Source organism: Callionymus lyra, chromosome 12, assembly GCF_982586985.1.
Source record: "Callionymus lyra chromosome 12, fCalLyr1.hap1.1, whole genome shotgun sequence".
NCBI classification, from domain to species: domain Eukaryota; kingdom Metazoa; phylum Chordata; class Actinopteri; order Syngnathiformes; family Callionymidae; genus Callionymus; species Callionymus lyra.
In genome coordinates, this window is record NC_141829.1 from 22,096,255 (window position 1) to 22,119,034 (window position 22,780).

At 41.1% G+C, this 22,780-nt stretch overlaps 2 protein-coding genes across 5 annotated transcripts in view; one reads left to right on the top strand and one right to left on the bottom strand.

The window, feature by feature from the left end:
* Positions 1-17,604, top strand: dync1i2a (dynein, cytoplasmic 1, intermediate chain 2a). 4 transcript variants are annotated; one of them, XM_087804888.1, is made up of 17 exons: positions 1-84; positions 852-969; positions 1,844-1,958; positions 2,529-2,619; positions 3,380-3,469; positions 3,740-3,855; positions 9,914-10,000; positions 10,077-10,239; positions 10,318-10,417; positions 11,482-11,607; positions 13,061-13,207; positions 13,272-13,385; positions 14,155-14,288; positions 15,702-15,846; positions 15,923-16,063; positions 16,221-16,346; positions 16,998-17,604. In XM_087804888.1, exons 2-17 carry the CDS (start codon positions 862-864, stop codon positions 17,109-17,111), a joined length of 1,917 nt encoding a protein of 638 aa, XP_087661014.1. In that variant the 5' UTR covers positions 1-84; positions 852-861; the 3' UTR covers positions 17,112-17,604. The 4 variants fall into 4 exon arrangements, with proteins under 4 accessions (XP_087661014.1, XP_087661013.1, XP_087661015.1 ...); XM_087804887.1 differs by lacking the exon at positions 1-84 and having other exon boundaries at positions 840-969; XM_087804889.1 differs by lacking the exon at positions 1-84 and having other exon boundaries at positions 840-969; positions 3,380-3,439.
* LOC148068672 (electrogenic aspartate/glutamate antiporter SLC25A12, mitochondrial-like) overlaps positions 17,525-22,780 on the bottom strand; it is a 21,361-nt gene continuing 16,105 nt past the window's right edge. The window contains exons 14-18 of the mRNA XM_087804886.1: positions 21,240-21,380; positions 19,284-19,422; positions 18,953-19,111; positions 18,762-18,852; positions 17,525-17,868 (exon numbers count right to left, since the gene is read on the bottom strand). Of these exons, the coding sequence (XP_087661012.1) occupies positions 17,691-17,868; positions 18,762-18,852; positions 18,953-19,111; positions 19,284-19,422; positions 21,240-21,380 (708 nt within the window). The 3' untranslated portion in view covers positions 17,525-17,690. The remainder of the gene's footprint in view (positions 17,869-18,761; positions 18,853-18,952; positions 19,112-19,283; positions 19,423-21,239; positions 21,381-22,780) is intronic.

The following is a 22,780-nucleotide window of genomic DNA, read 5'->3' on the forward strand; positions in this document are numbered from 1 at the left end:
AATTATCCAACGAAGAAGAGGCGGCCAGTGTTTCGTTTGTTTTGACTGTTGACTGAAGGATCTGAGCTGTCAGCTGATACTCTGGTAACTTTTTTTGTGCCGGAAACATTACATTCTTATATTCTTAACATACAATCTCACGTTAAATATTGTTTTCAAATTCAAATGTCAATATAGTGCCCGCTTTATATAAACTGACTCGCCACATGAGCTAATAACAGCATTGCAGATACGTGACTAACGTTAACTATTCACCCATTTAATAGTTAATTTAATATTACATTCTTGTAACAAGTCATGATTGCTTTATAAACACTCATTGGAATTTTAATTGAAATTGACTTACTATTCCTATCATTACCCCGCTTCGCCGCTCTGTTAGCCGCTTGCTAAAGCTAAAAAAGCCTCTTCGATGCTATTGCTTTTAAAGATATAAAAAAAAGGTTTTCGAGCTCTGACAATAAACACGTCACACATGATAACGACGTCCATGCATTGGGAATTGATTAATTGGTGGTTTTATTAACAATAAAGTAAGCCCGCAGCAATAGGATGCTAAGCTAACCGGCTTCTAGTTCCCAGGACAGGGTGGGGTTTGTGTTAGCTGTCAGACAATGACCATCTGATCGGGCGTGTGTAGCTGTCGTCAAACTCATGGCTGATGCATTTTAGAGAAAAAAAAGAAATGGTAAGATATTCAGATGGCTTTATAAGAAGTATCTGAGCAATACGATTTAACAACAGACCTATTGGGTGTTCATTTGATTTATTTCGCTCACTTCCTTACTTGCTTACTTCCTTACTTGCTTGTTCACTTACTTACTTAACACACATTTTGTGTGTTTTTTCAGTTCTAGCATCATGTCTGACAAAAGTGAGCTCAAGGCAGAGCTAGAGAGAAAGAAACAGCGCTTGGCACAAATCAGAGAGGAGAAAAAGAGGAAGGAGGAGGAGAGAAAGAAGAAGGAGGTAGGTGATTGTGAGCATCTATGAACATAATTAGACCTGCTGAGATGATATGATTGGACATTTACTTTTTGGATTATATATTCAATCCTTAATAGCACACTTGACAAATTATATTATCGAATACACTTTTTCCCTCTTATTATAAATGGAAACTTTTTATTAAGGAACATAAACACATTGTTCTCTTAACCCTTGTGTTATCTCAGGGTCAAGGTGACCCGAAGGCCCGGAAACAAATGTGTTTTTTGTATCCCTTGTGTTGCCCCTGGGTCAAGGGTTGGCTTAGCTTCCAGAAATGCATATGCAGTGTCGGAGTTCTTTCATTAAAAACAAAATGCCTCACAAGGGATACCACACAAACATTTGTTTGGGACTTCAGGTCACCTTGAGGGTTAATGAGGCACATATGTCTGGAAATTGTTAATCTAAATTGTATTATTTTGCATGTCCATGATAAAAGTTCTATTAGATTACTCCATGATTTGAGAAGTTATTTTTTTTTGCCCAACCAGACATGTATTTTTTACATATATTATTAATAATAACAACATTCATTTCTGTTAAAATCCATCTAATAAGTACATTAAAATACTTTAAATCAGAAAACATGTATTGCCAGTTATGCTGTGGAAATGCAATATAAAATAAACCAAATGAGATGAAGAACATTAAAATAAAACTATATGAAGAAAATAAAGCAAGATAAGTGACTTGTAAACTATAGTGAGCTATAACGTTAAGGTTCCTATATAACATTGTTTTACATTTAACACCTACTGAAAAAACAAAATCAAGACGATTTTCATTTTGTTTGAAATGCAGCATTAAATAATCGAAACCTGTGACAATATTGGTCTCGTAATTGACTCAACAGGCAGAACAGTTGAAAGATGCAATAGTTCATCAAGATGACTCAGATTTGGAGAAGAAGAGGCGTGAGGCTGATGCCATTCTACAAAGTATTGGAATATCCTCAGATATTCCTGTTGGTATGTTTGTTTTCACACTGTCATGTATTACGTTTTTTATTTTTGATTCATAATGTCTTAACTATTGTTGGAAGTGATGATTGATTAATAAAACCATTGTTACTTAAGAACTTTATATAGGCTCAACACATTATTTATTTTCACGTGATTAAACAAATTTAGTCAATTTTTCTGAACCAGAAATGACTTTCCACATACGTTCATTGACCTCAAGTTTTTCCACATATACCATTTCTCTCTGCTACCAGCAGGTGGCAGGAAAGATCCACTCAGTTTTCATTTGCAAAAACGAGGAGAAAATGGTTTTTGACTCCTTTTTTGTTTTGTTGACAATTTGTTTTTCAGAACTTAAAAATAAATGTAAACATTTGCACAACTGAGTGATATAATTTATCTACCTTTTATGCCATTTCGTCAACCTTTTGTTGCGACTGCTTTTTGCGTCTTAACGTGTTTTGACTTCATACTTCATAAAGATTTATAAGGATTAATACAGTGTTATTAGTGTCATTTCTGCTGTCACAATTTTTTTTAAATATTTTCTCCCAACATTGTTTTTTTTTTTTAAAGTTCCTGCTCCTCCAATGTCTCCTACGGCCAAATCAGCAGGGACACCGAGTGAGACAGGAAGCCAGGATTCTGATGGAGCAGTAGGCCCAAGGTACACACTCTGGCATCTTTGAATCTTTGGATCTTTTCTCACAACAAATCTGTATGGCTGAGTAAAAGGTTTATGCTTGAACAGTAGGGCTTTTGATTAATACAGGACGTTACTGCTTGCTTCGGTCCAAACATTCATTTGTTTATGTCATAAAAATTATGTTTAGGGAAGCTCCGGCCAAAAATTCTTTTTTTTATGCTCTTGCATACCATTACAGTGAGAGATCACAAGTCTTTGCCAACGGGGAACATATTTAATTTGTGTGCAGTGAATTAGTGGGATCCTAAATTAACAATAAAACAGCAGGCTGTTGTGATGCCTGGGGGACTTCTTAACCCCTAATTAGAGCTCCTTCCCTGGGCTGAAACTCAAGCTCCCCCAGTGTCCCATCAGAGCTGCTCCCTCTATGTGTCGACTCATTTCCCTCACCAGCATGGCTATTTCCTACACACATGGAGGTCATGTTTTCTCCCCGAGGGTCCGCTCTCCCTCTCCCAGCGTGTCAATCTACACAACACTTTGTACACTCAGGGCCTCTGGTGGGACACTGTTCAAGTAGTGTCATCACACTAACAGGATCATTTTAAACTGATACATCCCAACAGCCCGGACGGGGCCTTTAGAGATTCGATTGTATTAAAGTGTTTGATTGGTTTCTGACGAAAGATTCAGTCTGCATGTTCAGAGCCATTATGCTAACGTTGTATCCTCTCCTCATTTGTGCCTGCCTCTCACTAATGCCTGCTGTGACACTAACCAGGACTCTGCACTGGGACTCTGACCCGTCCGCTCTCCAACTTCACTCTGATTCTGAGCTGGGGTACTGGACACTCTCTTCTCTCCTTTCCTGGTCATTTTTCCCTTCTCTCAATTTACGGCATGTTTACTTGTCTCTTAATCATGCATGCGGTGTTCGAATGTGAGCTAATCTCGATTTTTTTGCCAAACAATGAAGATGTTAATTACATGCTTCAGCATTTCTTTTTTAAGAGGTGAGATCTTTTTTTTTGTTTTTCAATTAAACATGTTTTATTTGTTCAGTTTCTTTTATTTGTCCATGTATATTTATCTTTGCTTGTGAAAGGTTTTACTGGAAAATTGACTAACTCTATCATTTTAGGCGAGTAGCTCCAAAACTGGGAATGACCAAAGTCACTGTGGTTGACCTTCCTCCCCGAGAAACTGTTGTCTACACAAAAGAGACCCAGACACCGGTCCTGACCCAGCAGAAAGAAGGTGATGCTCATCTTATGGTGCAGTTTTTGTCAAGACCGATCAAGTTTAAATATTTTTTAGAGAAGACATGTTTGATAATCAATAAGTTATGATTATGATTTAATAGGTTGTAAAGAAAAAACAGAGGTTAGGATTTCAAGTTAAAAATGTAGGATTTTTCATTAAGTACCACAAATTGATTGACATAATTGCACTTGATCATTTTGTATGTCATGCATCAAAATGTAAACTACAAAATCACAAATTGTCGAGTCAAAGGGTCGCTTTAAAGCCCATCTGAAACTGATCTGACTGCGAAGAGTTAAATAAAGAATAGTGAAAAATAAGTTTCTTCTCAGCCCAGCCCAGCAGATTCATGTGCTACCAGAGAAGCTGATAAATAAAAAGATTTACATCCATCACTGTTCAAACGACTTAAGAAAGCTGGAAAAGAAGGTAAAATATTAGGGACTGACAAAAGGAGAAGATCTGCACTGACTTACAAACCCATTTCTTTATTGACAATTGTTCTGTGTGTCTTTGAGTTGATTTCAAAACCACTTAAATTTAACATATTGGATGTCCATCTGTATCTTTGATTGATATATGTAATTGCCAAATAATGACACACCTCACCGGTGATCTCCACGCCTCTCGCCGCCAGGCAGATTCTGGCTTTTTAAGGCGTTTCCTCAATTTATTTGCATCAGCTCACATCTTTTTAAGTGTCTTCTGAAAGCCTGGTTAGGAATTTAAACAGATTCAAGCCTGTCAATGGTGTCAAAAATGAGCTGGCTCGTCAACAGAAGATAAAATTGTGTGATTTCGTGGAAAGCCGTGAGCAGAGGTAGTGAAGGATGAAGAGCATGTCTCACTACTCTTTACTCTGGACTCTACTGGGCATTGTAAAGCTGTGTTAAACAGCGATGGTTTCTGCCAGCTGTTCAACACCAAGCCCCCTTCCCTTCCTGCCACTGTGTAATCATTTCATCAACTCCCTCGCTTCCCTGTCTTCTCCCCTCGCTTCACAGGCACATAACAAAACACACTCTGTGACATTGTGCATTTTCACACCATCATTTCTGGCACTCGATGAGACTGCATCCCCTCCTTCTCAGCTTGCGCCCCTCTGTGCATTTTTGATGTGCATGCTGGTGTCAGGCCTGCGCTCTGATTGAGCGATTTATCATGTTGTCAAATGGAGGCGGTGGCGCTGCACTCTCAAGGTCAGCGGGCGGTGGCATTAGAGGAAGCTGCTCTTGTGGCCCGGCTACTGCAGACCTCAGAGTCCCTTTGGCATAGTGCACATGTTGACTATCACCTGTCTGGCAGAGACGACCAACTTTATGACGAGAAGAACCACAACTTTTAAAAGGTGGTTCGCAGAGATGTACTGATCAGGCAATGAATATATTTATTCACTTAGGTTATCAATTTGGACTCCCAAGAATCTGTCATTCAATATTTCACTGCACTGTATGCAGTGTAAATGTGTAAATTGCTGATACCTTGATTTGAAGTTGAGTTGACTTGTGTGATGCTACTGCTGGCTATAGTCAATCACTGTGTTGATCTTTGATGGCGAGGTTAATCAAAAGTGGACCAATCTCTGGTGTGAGCGGTCTTACATCGCGACCCAAATGTATTATTTATGGCGGTCATTTATTGGGGAACATGTTCCCTTTTGACTTTCACTCTGCTGCATTTTCCGCTTACATTTTTTGCACCAAACTTTGTTGTTTTTCAACTTGGTTTTACAGTAACTAGTAACCTGCCCAGCCAGAGGGCCAATCCAAGTTCCCTTTTCAGTAACTGCTCTTGTTTTAGTAAAATCCAATTACTTCATGATAGTGCTTCTCAAATGCACCTCAATCCAAAATATATCCTCTCATTATTTCTCCTTTACACAGGTAAACTTCGAGATGCATTTTAAAAGAATACAATCAGAGAGGGAATAAACATTTATTTTTAAACCCTTTGCTCTGGAAAAATCCTATTTCAGTACATTGTTAGGATTTTGGTGTGACTTCTTATGAAATTATGTTTTTTGATATTATAAAATTGCTGCTATGTAGCGCAGAAACCCAGTGTTACATTGGTCCCCATCCTTTTTTAACAGACTGGTTAAATGTTTTTCTCTTATCTTATACTTTTTTCACAGACAGCTTAAAGGTGTATCAGTTAAAAACAATGAAAATAAGATTGAACAACTGATTAAAAGAAGAAGAACTTAAGTACTTACGCCTAATTAGCGCAGTTTGTGAATTGTTTCTCTGGTCCCATATATATATATATATATATATATATATATTCTTTTACTACTTCTTGCTATTTTTTAAGTGATATAGACACAAAGCAAGTATCTTGTCACAGGCTCTTTTTCAGAAATTATTTAAATTACCTTTCTTTTTGTGCAGCCTGGTAACAAATGTTTGGATGACAGGTAGCCCCTGAATCCATTGGTCAATGACTACTATCCTAGAGCGAAGACGCTAAAGTGTACGTCTCTGTATGACTATTATCAGCCTATAAATTGCCCTTAAACGGAAAAGGCTCAGCTGACATTTGAAATGTGCTAAACTTCAATCTATATATCTAAACTTGTAAAAGAGCTGACGGGTACATATAATTATTTTTTGGCAATCATTTTTCAAGTTGTTTTTAGCACAACTGGATCATGTGAACCACTTTGCCATCATGTAACATGGGATTCTCAAAGTTTTCAAAAGACAAGAAGGTATCATATCTGTTAACAAGATATTTTTCCTTTTTTTGTCTTCCTGCATCCTTTCTCTTTCCTATGTTTTCTTTGAACAAGAGTTATTTATGACTCATTTTAGCATGGCCTCATTTATGTTTTAATTCATTAGAAATGAATCACCATAAATCATAAGCCTTCTTGACAATAAGTGGTGGTGAGTTGGGAAAAAGTCTCATCAGAAAAAAAAGGGTGTGAAATAAATAGATATTTTTAATTGATTAGGATTGATGTAATCACCGCAAATGAAGCAACACAATGGCCGTTAATGACCTTGCTCAAGGGCCACTTTCAATCACACTAAGCTTTTGGAGAAGTGATGGAACGTGTTGTTGAATATCTCATTAAAAAAAACAATGAACAAATTTAAGTGTAATATACTTTGAGTGGAGGAAGTATGTAAGAGCAAAATCTGATTTTCAAGTATGTTTTTTTTAGACGGCATTAAATGTTTAACTGATCCTTATGACAGGTATATTTTCTAGAAAACAATGTTCACCTGCAGACTGAGATAGAATTTCAGGAACTACTATGTTGACTGACCATATAATCACAGGAACAAAGTAAAAAAAGAGTGTAGATGGTTGTTGGTGACTAGACGTGACTGTGGACCTCATGATGGTGACCACAGATCGATTTTAAAGAACCATATTGTTAAAATAAGAGTTGAGAAAGGAAAATGTTTTCGAATCGTATTCATGTTGTAACTTGGTTACATTTAAATTCTTAATACTTGTTAAGCTTGTTCACTTATCTACACCTCCCCTCACTTCTTCAATCCATCCATTACAAGTTAAACAACATAATTTCTGTCCAGAGTTAAAAAGATAAAGGATGTTTAACAACCCAACTTTGAACAAAACACATTATTCTGGCTATTATGTATCAGTTAGGTCTCCTGCGGTGTAGCTATTAGCCTTCGTGCAGCGGGGAAGAAAGCAGTCGGGTGTCCTACGACCTTTGAGCAGCCTGGACGCAGAGAATCGTGAAGACACCTGCACCAACGAGCAAAGGCTTAATTGTTGAACATCATCGACTGCATGCCGTGTTTACCTTACTATATTGTACAATCTGTAAGACCCGTGATTTGCCACACCCTCCCCATGCCCGCTGCTCGTCTTCCCCCAAAAAGGCTTTTATTTCTTAAGTGGTACAAAAGCCATAATTGGGCCTGCTTTTCAGTGAGGTGTCAGTGTATAGGACATCGATGATCCGGGTGAATTCTGTTAAATGCAACGCCCGTCCCTCCCCAACCGGCGTCCCCCTACACATCACTGGTGGGGTCACCAGGATCACTAGCTTTTCTTCAAATGGCCATTTTGGCTGGCAGGTGCATTATACCCTTTATTTTCAGATTGTCAATCCGTTCCTAATGCCTGGCACGTTGATTGCTCCGGCGGCTTCAGCAGGGAAAGGGCTGACGAGCACAGCCGGGACTTGCTGAAAGACAGTGATTACTGTTTTCCTTTAAGCCTGATTGAGGCCCTTGAAAGGAAAGATTTTAACCTTCTGTTGGTTGCAGAGGATGGCTGTACATTGAAATGGCTTGTGTCTCCCGAACTAGTAAATTCATCAGGCTCCTCGTTCTCCTTGCAAGCGCAGTCGTTTCACAGACAAAACCACAGATGACATTATCATTTAGATTATCTCTGCAGGTAGGAAGTCTTTCCGGTGCTGCTGTCATCTCGGATTAACTGTGACTCTTATCCAAGTATAAACGCCTGCATGTGTCCTCTCCCTGTGGATCGCTTGGCCCCTCTATGTTGTCTTTTTTTATTTTACATTGAAAGCATGGACCCTATACCGTCTCAAATAGATGTGTTTTGACAAAGTGTGTGTCGTCTTCTTTGAGGTAGAGCCTGTGTGCAGCCTGCCAGCTGGTCTGGCTCGTAGTTTGTTATACATTCTCTGAGGTTGAATAGGAGTTGCAGACCTCCTGCTAAGACAGTAATTACACAGGATTGTCGTTCCGGGAGAGGCTTGTGTCGGAGCAGCCAGGCAGAAAACCTCTGTGCCATCCCCATGCCACCTTTGAAGAGCACAAGACAATGCTGACAACGCCACCTGCTTTTGCAACCCGCCGGCGTCCGGTCAAACCAGCGAGGATGAACCCGGGCAGCTGCACAACTCGTGTATCCTCGTGGCCTGAGCGAGCCCGAAACCCAACATAGGGGACGCGAACAGCTCCAGCATCCTTTTGAATAGATGGTCTCATTAGCCGAGTTGAGAATCATGGGTCCCTATGACAACAAGACACCCGCTGTGATGTGTGTCTTGGCAAACTTCTTAGCTTTAGAATGCTTGTATTTGAAAAGATACATTGTGCCAAGCCACCAAACAAATGCTAAGATAGAAAACTAGCCTTTTACGAAGCTTACAATCACTGTGTGAGTTTTGTTTGGAAGCAGGAAGTAATGAACGTTGTACAACTTCTGCACAGGGAGTTCACGCTTTTAAGACTGTTTTACTTGAATAAACGCGATTAATTAGACCCTCAGGGGCAGATTTATTCAAATGGTCTGTTTAGATTTTTCCATTTAACATTTTAATGACTAGAATTCTGTACAGGTGGTCTGTGTTTACGTGATTTTTATGAGCATCGAATACCATTTATCCAATTTTATTAAAGAAACATTCTTCTATTTGAGTTTTAATTTAACATCACTGGGAGTTTTTGTAAATTAACTGGCAGTTGAAATAGAAACAAACAACAGGATTATTCTACTTCTCATAGTGGTTCGAAGTGTGAACAGACATGAAAAATCAAAGTCACATGATGAATTTAAAATATTTGACATAATTACAGTAACAAACTTTCACTCTTGGACTTTATTTTTTCCAATCCACTGAATGTGATTTTTGCTCCCGTGGCAGGAAATTAATATTGTCTTGAGTGAGATATTAAAATATGTGAAGCATCACTGCCCAACCAGCCCTTTGAATAAAATACAATAATTTTCCTGTTCATCACCGCTCCCTCTTAGTCTGAAGCCCTCTCAGTGAACTCAGCAGATCTTTACCATCGTTTGCATACATCTTTGTACAGCTCTGAATTTGACTGACTTGTATTTTGTTTTCCTTTATCTTAGTCTATAAGTACACGCGCAGATGAATCTAGTCTGTGTTTGGGTGGTGTTTAAAGATGGTTGTGCAAAGTCAGGGGTAGTCATTTAAAATGCTAATGACAATGTGACCAAGATATAATCGAATGTTCTCTTAATCTACATAACCTCAAGTTAAAAATGAGTTCAAGTTAGGTTTAAGATGTAAAAAAGTAATGATGGACAAAGAGTCTGAAGAGTTTTATTTCTTGATTGACAGATGAAGAAGAGGAGGAGGAAATGGTTCCGGCTGAACCTGTTGTAGAAGCTGAGACCAAAAGGTCGGACCAGAAAGAAGAAGAGGAAGGTAACGTCATTTTTTGGGGTAAATAAGTTGATGAGGTTTTTCTGATGCATGTTTATTTTAAACTCCTTCTGAGCAGCAATCTTCCATGAGCTGACCGAAGAGGAAAAGCTCCAGATCCTCCACTCTGAAGAGTTTGCAGACTTTTTTGACCACAGCACTCGCATCGTGGAGCGGGCTTTGTCGGAAGGAGTGGACCTCTTCTTTGACTACAGGGGCCGGGACCTGGAAGAGAAGGAGGGGTAGAACACATTCATATATTGATGATGTACTGTTGTTTTTAAATGTTTTTATTTCAACATTTGGTTTTTTGATTTTAGTGAAATCCAGGCTGGAGCCAAGCTGTCGTTCAACAGGCAGTTCATGGACGACCGCTGGTCCAAGCATCGTGTTGTCACGTCTCTGGACTGGTCTCCTCAGGTGTGTCTCTCTCATCAATAAAGTTTTAGTTATTGTAGGATTTGTTCTGTGGTTTTCACTCCTTTATCTCCTGCAGAAAAATTCAACTTCTTATTTGTGCAGGCTTTCCCCTGATTTTCTGGGTCTTTAATAGTAAATAGTTTTAACTGTGTATTGTTCTTGATTGTTAAAGTGCCTCGTGACCCTGGTCTAGAAAGGCGCTTTAGAATTACTTACTTACTAACATTACCATATATTATGTGTTTCTGGGCTAAGCCACTAGGGGGAGTGTTGGTGACATCATTTCCTCCTAATAGGGGACTTTTTTACATGTTGGGGAAACGTTTTTTTTCCTAAATTCAGGCTGCTTTACAAAGACGAAGTTATCAGCTCTGCTAATCGGCTGCAGACAGAACTTAGTGTTGTTCGCTCGTAATGCTTTATGATTACTTGGCTTGGTTTTGACAGCATTTACTTTTATCCCGGATTCCCTTGGGAGGAGAAATATGTCCCACACTGATTGTCACTTAGTCAACGTCTGTAATGATTTGTTTCCTCTGGTGTCAGAGGCCATTTCATGCATGATTCAACGACGCGTTCCGACAGTGATCGAGCTGCAAATCTACCCTCGCGCTGCTTCTACTCGCCTGGAGGGGAACCCAATCTTTGATGGATCGATTAAAGTTACACAACCTGTAACTGTCCAGATTCAAGATTAGAGTCTGTCAAGATGTTTGCCTTTTAGGGAAATTTATGTGAAAAGAATACAAACAGGATCCAGGAGTTGATTTATAAATCCAATGAAAGCTTCATTCAGCAACTGCTGAATTTTCCACTTGGGGGGGCTCACTTGATTCTCTCAACAGTATTTATTGTTTTTTCCTTTTTTTTGTTGTGATTTCACATTCTTTCACAAGGGAAAATGTATGAATGGCCGTGATTATATGATTAAAAGTATAAGAAAACTAAACCAAAACGAACTTAAATGGTTTGAAATCCTCTTTGATATGTTCGTTAAATAGATCACTCTTTCCACCTCGTCTTTTACTGTCCGCTAACAATCGTTTCCCTTGTTCTGCCGCCAGTATCCGGAGCTCCTCGTCGCTTCCTACAACAACAACGAAGACACGACTAATGAGCCTGACGGAGCAGCGTTGGTGTGGAATATGAAGTATAAGAAGTCCACGCCAGAGTACGTCTTCCACTGTCAGGTGAGCCACTTCCTCCTTCTCCTCATGGGTGGCTCTGCACAAACTCGTCATCTCCCACCTCACACTCCTGAGTCGTGAGTTCACCGAGCTGGCATCCACCACATCCATCCACACACACACACGTGTTCCGGAGGCACCGGAAAAGACCTGTGGCGCAGGAGTTGACTGGAATCCGAGAATTGCAGCAGGATTAAGTGTGTGTGGTTATCATCTGCATCTAAACAAGGGCCCAATGTTCAGACGAGCTCGCTGCAGAGCTCCGCCGCTGTGTCCAGCCTTATTATGCCGCCTGCCCTCAGGCTCCTGCAGCAAGACAAGTTGAGTAGAACCACATGTCTGTTGCCTCTGGAGCGGATGTCGACGCAGGCATGTTGCTCGGATGAATCAAAGGGAGCGAATGCGCGAAGGTGGTTAAGTCTGCAGCAGGTTGTGTCATGAATACATGAAGCGTCAAGTTTACCATAACTTATCATACATTTGTGTCTGAGCAGGACCTTGAAGTAATGATGATCTCACTTACTTTGTGTCTTTTTGTCTTGGTCAAAAACTCCATTTTAAGTCTGTAATTGGAATCGGGCTTTCTTTATCAAAAGGATTTATGCAATATCTTCAATCTTGTTGTACAGTTAATATAATTTAGATCTGTCAAACTCAGTCACACAACAAATGTAACAAAATTGACTCTTTAACAGACACTTCTTTCTGATCTTCTTTACCTATATGCACTATGTGAGTTATAACTCTCCTTCTAGTGACAGAACCAACCAACAATGGAACATGAAAAACACCTCAACAGAAGGTTGTTTAATTTAATGCCTGATTATTTTTGATTGCTTTTTTATCGCCCTTTATTTGTCTCCTTTCTTAAAACAAAAGAGAAAAACACGAGACAAAAGGACAATGTCACATGGATGGGGACACAATGCAGATCCAATAACGTCGTCGAGGATAAGCTTCAAAAATCCTGACACTCCTGCAACCAACCACTATTCCATGAGAACGACTGCAACTTAATAAGAAGCACTTAAACACACACATTAAGTGCATATATTTCCCATCATTCCTGATTGGTTAGCTCAGGGGTGTCAAACTCAATCACACAAGGGGCCAAAATCTTTTCACACTCGTGGTCGCACACAGAACAAATTTAATGTTTACCAAACCGTCTCCATCAGTATTTTATTCCCGTTATATTACTTTCATTTGTTCTCAGTTTAACTGTTATTGCTATGTGTACGACTCCAAGTCTTTATGTGCCTGATTTGGCCCCTGGGCCTTGAGTCTGATGTAAGTGCGTTATCTTATGTAAAACTATTAATGTTAATGAAAGTTTTAAATATTTAATCTTTATTTCTCAACCGATTCAAGCAGATGTACATTGTCATTCTCGTTGATCAATCAACAAAGAAATTGAACAAAATTCTCCACATCATCTTGTGATTTCCTCCCTCAGTCTGCCGTCATGTCGTCCGCTTTCGCCAAGTTCCATCCCAACATCGTAGTCGGTGGGACCTACTCGGGTCAGATCGTTCTGTGGGACAACAGGAGCAACAAGCGGACGCCCGTGCAGAGAACCCCCCTGTCTGCAGCCGCACACACGGTAACCGCAAATGAGTAGTTTGAAGGCCCGACTGCAGCCCCCTGACCACGTATGACCTCTGCAGCACCCCGTCTACTGCGTGAATGTCGTCGGCACTCAGAACGCCAACAACCTAATTAGCATCTCCACTGATGGCAAGATGTGCTCATGGAGTCTGGACATGCTCTCGCAGCCGCAGGTGAGTTTGTTTGGACATTTCTGAGCTCCCGTTTAAAAGCATGTTGATCATTGACATTCAATGTGGACTTTTCTAAGTGAGGAATCACAACATTAATTCAGGATTGTAGTTTAGATTTTAGGTTTTCACCTTCGTAGAAAAGTAGAAAAGTACTTAGAAATAACAGACTTCTGCCAACTCAAACAATCTACCGTAAAATTCAATGAAAGAAGGGGCAAAAATATGTTATCAAACGAGGTCAAAGGCTGAACAAAATTACTATTTTCCAAACTGTTTGTTACCTGAGGTACAAGTGTGATATTGTCCTTTAATTCTTGGAGGCTCAGTCTACCCTAAATAACCACAAACCCTTCAACTAATAGTTGACCTCCATAACCTCCATTCATTATCTTCCCTTAAACACAGGTATATGTATAAGTCACGATATCAACATGAATATTAATCTACTTTGATTTGAACATAAAATGACTCGAGTTAGACATGATGGGATTTATTGTTTAATATAACTTTATTTAGTCTATCTTTATAGTTGGATGCTTTTTAGAGTTTGGAATCTACACAGTGTGATTTTTTTTCCTTCAAATGATTTGAGGATCCAGATGGTAATTGACCACCAAAATGTGAACAAAATGTATTAATGTTGCCTGAAAATGTCATTAACATTAGTTAAAACCTTCTTGAGTTGTTTCACAAACGAGTGCAGACAGCCTCCTTGGCAGAGGTAATTATCTGTTGAAAGATCTACAAGACGTCCTCTGGTGTCCCACAGGACAGCATGGAGCTGGTGTACAAGCAGTCCAAAGCCGTGGCCGTCACCTCCATGTCGTTCCCGCTCGGAGACGTCAACAACTTCGTGGTGGGCAGCGAGGACGGCTCCGTCTACATGTCGTGTCGTCATGGAAGGTACGTTGAAAAGAACCGCCCCCCCCCTCCACGCTCGGACACCGCCAGGATCCTGAGCCCACCGCGCGTCAAATAAATATATCCCACTCACTTCCCAGCGCGGCTCATGTCCAGCAGTCGCTCTCCTGCTGTTTGAGGTTTCACTCCTGCCCAGCCGTCCTGTTTTTCTTTTCCGCTCGTCACTTGTATTTGCAGAGGTCTTTCAACATAAACACGACACGCATGCAGGAGAAACAAACCAGTTTTTTTTTTCCCCCCAGTGTGTTTTTTTTTTTACACTTGAGTTCAGGTCCCTGGTTAAAGTCCCCAGAAAAACAGAGGCCTCTTGTGGAGCTCACAGTGTGGTTCTAAGACGCGTCGATAATTGCTCAAGGTCGTCTCGGAGATGATCACAACTCAGCAGGTGGAGAACGACCACAGATTTAATCTTGAAAGAAGAATCTCTGACTCTAGCATTTCTTTCTCGCTCTGAAGTCTTGAGCGAGACTTGGTTTTGAACCAAACATTTTATTTTCCTGCTTCATGCCTGTTACATTATTTAACATGTTTTTTTCATGACATCATTCAAACCCTTGCAGGAGCCAAGATCTCTCAAGACTATCTTATTTGCAAGATAAACTAAACCTTACCTTAACTTTAATATCTTGTTGAACTGTAATGTAAATTGAAGAAAGTTATGTTATCTTTGCTGGATTACCTAGTGGCTAACAGTTAGCTAGTGGCTAACAGTGTTAGCTGCAGTCATTTTCATACTTATTATCTTCTAAAATGTGCAAATTTGTAATGAAAGACAAACCTATAATTTGTTTTATCAAACTAAAAACATTTCTTTAGACAAGAAGATGCCTAATATTAATGTATTTATAATGTATTAAAGGAAAAGCAACTAAATAATGTTAATAATCATTTCCCAATTATGTAATTAATAATAATCAATTATGCCAGAGTTTAAATATAAGGAGGAAATGGTTCTGGTCTCATGGAATGACCCAAAAGACATGGACCATAATGGTTTGCAACAGTTGTAAAATTAGTTTGATTGAGTTTGATATATTGTTGCAGGTTTGTCAAATGTTTGTCAGATTCTCACATATTCCCAGAACAATCCAGTCTTTCAGACTCAGATGCTCATGACGAGTCTCGGTGTCAAGAGTCTGGACTCGTGTGCGGCTTCTGAGAGAAATCACGCGTAATTACAGTGAAAAGTGAATCCGTCAGGATGACTTGTAAGTTCTCACAGAATCACCTCCGTAATCGTCCGACTCATTTTCCAGCTCGTTCTCACGGCGATGATATTGTCACAGCCGTTGATAAAAGAGTATTTACTTCTCTGTGAATGATCCCAGTCATGGTTTGTTCATCTACGTCACTGGAGATGAACGTGAACATAAATCCTGCCACGTGTGTCCACAGCAAAGCGGGCATCAGCGAGATGTTCGAGGGTCACCACGGACCCATCACGGGGATCCACTGCCACACCACCCCGGGCCCGATGGACTTCTCCCATCTGTTCGTCACGTCCTCCTTCGACTGGACCGTCAAGCTGTGGAGCACCAAGGTACCAATCGCATCCTTTGAGTGCAAAGAAGAAGTCACTGCGTTTATTCACATCCGACTCATGTTCATTTTTGCAGAACAACAAGCCGCTCTACTCTTTCGAGGACAACTCCGACAACGTGTACGACGTCATGTGGTCTCCGGTCCACCCGGCTCTGTTTGCATGCGTGGATGGCGTCGGTCATCTGGACCTCTGGAACCTGAACAACGACACTGAGGTGACGTCATCTCTCTAGCCGCCGTACATTTTAGCCTAAAGGAAAACGTTATTTCAAAAAGTTTGGTGTTTGCAACCTGTGACATGTTACAGATTAAAGGAAGGGTAGGTATTCTTCAATAATAACTAATAATCTTTGTTTCTAATCCTCCGCTCAGGTGCCGACGGCCAGCGTGGTGGTCGAAGGGAACCCGGCGCTCAACAGGATCAGATGGTCTCAGTCTGGAAGAGAAATCGCGGTCGGGGTGGCGGACGGTCGCGTCTTGGTGTACGACGTAGGAGAGGTTTGTAGCTTTATCTTGGTTCTGATCCACACTTGTGTGAACCTGTCCCGAGTGACCCGATCATCTGATGATGTCAACCATTAACTCGCCTGCAACTAGCACTCAAGTGCCAGATGTAAACAATTTTATCTTTTATTTCATGAAAATACATTTTATTTACAGGTTTATATTTAAACTGCCAGTGTCCACGTTTATTTATTAAGTAATTAAAAATAAATTAAGAAAATAAATTCTTAAATTAACATTATATTGTTTCATAATTTTTATTAAATCACATATGATTAATTATACGAAATTATGTAAAAACTAAATAAAACATTTATTTATTCTTTTTATTGATTTCTTTGTAAAATCATTGTTAACATATGTATTTTCACACCTGTGGAAACAAATATTTGAAAAATAAATCAATATTTTTCAGTCACTACAGATATAACATACGTTAAGTAATTGTAAAAAGTCTCTCCTGGCAACACTTAAAATAACACAGGAACAACTAAGAAGAATATAATTAAAATTATTGTTGAATATTATTTTTTCAAAGTAACTTTTATCAGTAATTAAAATAATAATAATTTAATGGGACTTTTTTGAAGTGATATTCAGGCAATTAAAGGTTAATACATTTCTGACTCTTTCTTCCTATTCCAGCAATTTGCGGTTCCAAAGGCGGACGAGTGGAGCCGCTTCGTTCGCACTCTGGCCGAGATCAACGAGAACCGCGACGACGCCGAGGAGCTGGCGGCGCAGCGTCTGGTGGCCTGAGCTCCACCCCGCCACGGACGCGTCACATTGGGGACCAGGGGTGCCTCGTCGTCTGAGGTCTTCTGCTGCGACGTGATGACATCGCCACGGATCAGACGTGACTGATCTCTTCCCTCCACTTCCTCCGGATCACCAGTCTTCCCGAAGGGCGGAAACAAAAATGGGACATTTGTACAATCTTCAGCCAGTTGCCTTAAAGTTTCATTTTCACCTGATTGTAGACTCAGTCGTCAAGAGCCTTAAATCTGAGTTTTCAAGCCAAATACTGTCTCAAGTCTTCGCTGCTTCTCCAGAAACCTACGTTTGTCTAGAAGATCTCCAGATGTCTTTATATATTCTATCAGGTGTCCAGGTTTTGGCTCCGTTTCCGTTCGTCGTCTCCAGTTTCAACTCGTCATCCATGCTGAGGTCGATCTCTTTGCACAGTTTGAAATGATTTATTTCAGTAAAATACAATAAATGCTGATTTCAAAATAAATACTTTGAAAAAACATCTGTACATCGTGGCGTCAACAGATTCATGCACCGCTGACGTCAGAACGTGTTCATGCAGGCGATCGGACCGCGACTCCGACCAGGTTACGACGGCGCTTTAGTCTCCGCCGGCGTCTTGAACTTGGGCAGATGCAGACCGAACTTGCGCTCGACGCCGGCGAAGGTGGCGGCCGCCAGCTGGTAGCCGCCCACGTGGTCCGCCGTCACGGAGGGCAGGTTCTGGAGGGTGGGCTTTGGTGTCGGCACCGAGCCGGTGGGCCGACTGTGGAGAGATGACGGTGGAGTGTTAGGGAAGCTGACGGACAAGAGTTAGAAGTGTCAGAGTTGAAGAAGCTCAAGCCAAGATAAGGTTTAAAATATCTTGGTCTGATTTGTCTTATCTTATTGTTCAGGGTCACATTAGACGATTGTTTATGGTTCTTCAAGGTCGTTTCACAGTGCCTAACTATGAAATGGCAACGATGCAAAAAATATTCCTGACGGAAAGTCTCGCTCTCATCACGGCACTGTCCAATCAGACGAGTGAATACTGGAAAGTAAGTCTGGAAACGGTTCTCTTGTCCAAGCCAATCACTAAATACTACTTTAAGACACATTTAACTTATATCTTGTCTCGGCATCAGAAGTTACAAGAAAAACTTTTCAACATTCTGCACAATGACAAAAAAAAAACTAACCATTTTATGGGAAAAAATTGCAAAAAAACACACACCTGCAAGGATGAGTTCACTGAGAGGGTGTGATGAAAATAGCCGTTTCGTAAAATAGTTTTTATTGAGTTAGAAAATGATTAGGAAAGTGATTTTGTTTAAAGTTAAAAGGCTAGTTGAGCATTGTGAGCGTGTTTTATTCAAAATGTTTTTTCACATAACAAAACCATTTTTGAACTGTTTTTGTAAACATTTTTTATTGGATTTTCACACATGTTAATATGTGTGTCAAACATACCTAACACTAAAGGAAAAAAAGGACATAAATAACAGTTAAAGTAAAAATAAAGAAAAAAACAAAACAAAAGAAACCTGGTGTAATACATTTATGAAAAATGTCTGTTTAATCCCTGATTGTTTCCCCAGACTTTGTGCTTATTTTTCTTCAGATATTTCAATTTTATAGTTTTAATTTCCTCGTCCACTTCTAAGTCACTGGACTCACCTTCCTCCGAAGTCGACGTAGAACCATCTTTGCAGCAGTTCATAGGTCACCAGGGTCACGCCGAACTGTGGCGACGATCTGAAGACGCGAGCTGACGGAGGACGATTAAAAGATATTACAATTTAACTCGTCTCCAGCAGTTAAAGGGGGGTGTGGGGGGGGGGGGGGGGGTCTGAGGAATATGCATCTACCTCCCGCTCCCTTCCAGAACGCCCTGAAACCTTCTTCCTGCAGGATCTTCCTGAAGCAGTCGATGACGCCGCTGTAGGAGGTCTGGCCCGCTCTGGCCGCCACCTGGAGCCTGGTCTTGATGACATCAGCGGGGGTCACCAGCGACGCCGCAGGAACACCTGAAGAGACGGTGCAGCAGGTACAGATAATGAAGCTCCCGACACGTGCCTCAGACGGTGTCATGTTCTGCAGCGAGGCTCTGCCACACAGAGACTCGCAGCGAGTCGCCTTGTTTTCGTTCGCCGGGCGGAGAGATGGTCTGCGGGAGGAAACGGAGCCGGCGATCATTACCTGCGATGGCTCCGGCGCAGAGCAGCTGTAGCGCCCCCAGCTGTCCGTCCTCGTCCGTAAACAGCTTCTTGGTGTGAGCGTAGACGGGGAAGTAGATGGCGGAGAAGGGGATGTCACGCAGGAAGCAGGCTTTGGCTCCCTGGACGAGAAATGGATCAGAACTTTATCAACGGTTTGGAAAAATTCACTATTGTCTGATGCTACAAATATTGTATGTTCTCCCCGTGTTCATGAGTTTAGTCCGGGCACTCCGATTTCCTCCCACAGTCCAAAGACATTCAGAGGTTGATTGGGAACTTGGGGAAATTGTGTGTGTGTGTAAATGGTTGTGTGTCCTGCAACAGACTGGCGTCCTGTCCAGGGTGTCCCCCGCCTCTCGCCCATATAAACTGGGATAGGCTCCAACAGTGGATGGATGATGTCGTGCAAACTATTATAAGGATGGTATCGTATAGTATTCTGGATGTTGTAAAAAAAAAAGAATATAACACACAATAGAGTTCAAACTCTCATGACTAAACACTGACGTTTGTTTATTGTATTCAGGAATATTAAATATTAACTGATACAAATGATGTCAAGAGAATGTGTGGCTTGTTAGAAAAGATTAGGCAAAAGAGGAAGTGATAGCAGAAAGACTCTTAAACTAAAGTTCTTGACACTTTTAATCTCCAGCAGAAACAGAAAAGCATGTTTTTCATTCTTTCCCTTGATAACACCAGGATATAAACGTTGGATAATACTTTAATGCCACTTAAAATGCATCAAAGGTGTTAAGAATCTTTCTCTTTTCATGACGCGGGGACTTGATGTGAGCTTTGCTGCATAACTGTCAGTAGAAGAAAGTAAGTAAGTAATTTATATTTATAGAGCGCTTTTTTAGACCAGGGTCACAAAGCGCTTAAACAATACAAAAAAAGATAGACTAAAAAGATCAGGATAACACCAGAAAATCAAAGACTTTTTAAGTTTGACGTTTAATTCTGTATCATATGATCCTAAGTCATCAGCTGTTTTATGTTATTGTTATTGTCTGTGACTGGTCTGTTACTTCCGCTATAATCTCTGCTATAAAATTACCCTGAAGTTCATTAAAACCTTCTCTGTTCACTGCACTGTGAGTTGAGCTTTTATACATATCTAGACGTGCTCGTAGTTATTTTAGTTCAGCTGCAAATCTCTCCGATCATCATCACGTGTTTTTTATCATCCTCAACTAAGTGAAAAATCTGTCTGTTTCTTGCCTATTTCTCTGCTTTTTCACTTGGTTTTACAATGGAAGTTAATGAGATGGTGCTGGCAGCTTCTCCATTTAACGTCAAACATAACCCCGTCCATTTTCTTTAGATACAGATGGGGGGTGAGCGAGAGTGTTTATGTAAAATTCCATGAAAACCATAAATATATTTTAGATTAATTTTTTTAAATGATGTTGAAACTGTTTAAAAAAAATTTAATAAGGGACTCTTTCTTGCTCTAATAGTGACATAGTGAGCTCATCACTGCAGCTACTTACTGTGATCAAGCACAGGTGATACATAAATGAAAACATTATTTTAAATCATTTTAAGGACAGTTCCACCTGACCCTTGACCCAAAGTATCAGCTCTGTGTTTGAGCACAAATGCTCTGATTCTCTTCCTTTAAGTGGTATAAATGAGATAAACCTTTGTGTACTTAATTTTTAACTAGCAATAACATGATTAATAAAATAATGACATCAAACATAAGGTACAAATAATAATAGTCATTTATAATAGCAATACAAATAAAGAAATAGAGAAAATTGACAGTTAAAACATAGAATGGTGACAACAACACAATCAACAAACATAATAATGTTTAAGAGAATAATAAAAAGGTTAGAAATAAGAACTTTATTGAATGTTCGGAGAAGCTGCAGAGTGACCTTGAGTGACCGTGAGGGTCAGTGTGGCGGCGGAGGTGTGGACCCACCTTGTAGAGGCCGAAGAAGCCCAGGTCTCTCACCACGTTGAGGGCGCTGACCCGGGGGCCCGTGGTGATCTCTCCTGCCACCTGGAGGCGGATCTTCACGATCTCCAGAGGGTTGGTGAAGATCACCTGGGAGCCTCCGGCCTGCGGCGGAGAAGAGGTGATTAGCGGTGACGGACTGGAGGTCAAACTCATGTTGGTTAAGAATGATTGGATGATAATGACGCGTAAGCGTTTCTGCTTTTTCCAATTTATCTCCCCAAACCCGCACACAAAGGACACTTTTCATCCTCGGCGGCTCCGAGGACGGCCTCGGCGGGAGGAGGAAAGAGCCGGCATTGATGGAGGAGCCGCAGAGGTCGGGTCAGGACGGGAGGAGCCGTGGCCCGTGGTCGGGAGGCTCTGACCCTGGCACCGGCCCTCTGCCCTCTCGCCTACCCTCGGGTGCCTCCTGCAGCCTCGGCGCTGCACACTTCCCAAGATTCACCCCGATTCCCAGGGGGGGGGCGCCAAGACTTGCCCGGCCGGCTCCGGGTCGGACCCGACAACACCCCCGAGGCACGGCACCCTCTGACTCAGGCACATTCATCAGACCCACATGGACCCGGGGGTGGCTGCCGTGACACTCGGGGCAGGATCTGATCTGTAAACATCCGAGCAGAGTTCTAAAAAAAGCCCACTGAGTCATTATCAGAGTGGAGGTGGGGGGTCGGGGGGGGGGGGGGGGGCATCCGCTCTCTCCCGGGCTGGACCAGCAATTTAAAGTTTTCTAAAACGGGGCGTGGCTTCAACACGTGGAGCGGTAAACTCGTGCTGCGTTCGAAGACCTGTGCCGGAGCAGGCATCAGGTTCGGACCGTGCTGTCAAACTCAATCACGCTGAGCTAAAGCCAGCTTCATCCAGGACCCTGCAGGGCCTCCGCTCCAATTACGCCCTGACAGAGGTCGCGACCCCCGAGACCCCGCTCCTCTGCTGCGCGGCCCTCCTGCATTACTTCACCAGCGGCGAGGCGACGCAGGAAAGATGAATTACGTCTTAATCCACGAATCAGTCCAGATGATAAATATCTTTGCAAGGCTTGCAACTTTGAGTGACAGTGAAAACTCAATATTATGATCAAAACCCTCCAGAGAAGAGGAAAGAAAATAAAGATACAGAAAAATATTGCAATGTAGTCATATCAATCATATTTTATTTAATCATATTTTAATCATAGTTCATTGAGATAGCATGGTTTGTATTTCACTAAAGTGTATAAAAAATAATTTCGATTTTATTTACTAACTGACACGCAAATATTCACAATGTTTGTCAAATTTTGTGTTGCAATTAAACTTCTGTTTGCTAGATGGCAGCAGTCATGTAGCTACAGGAACAATCCCAAGATCCCGCAAATTACTGAGGACAAGAGGATATAGTTGATTCCAACAGATTCTAAAGCTGATGTTTGAACATACTGTATGTTGTTTTTTTAAAAAACAAATGAAAGGAGTTACGACTTGGTCAAGAATCATGTGGTCTGTAAATTCTGCAACACCATGAGT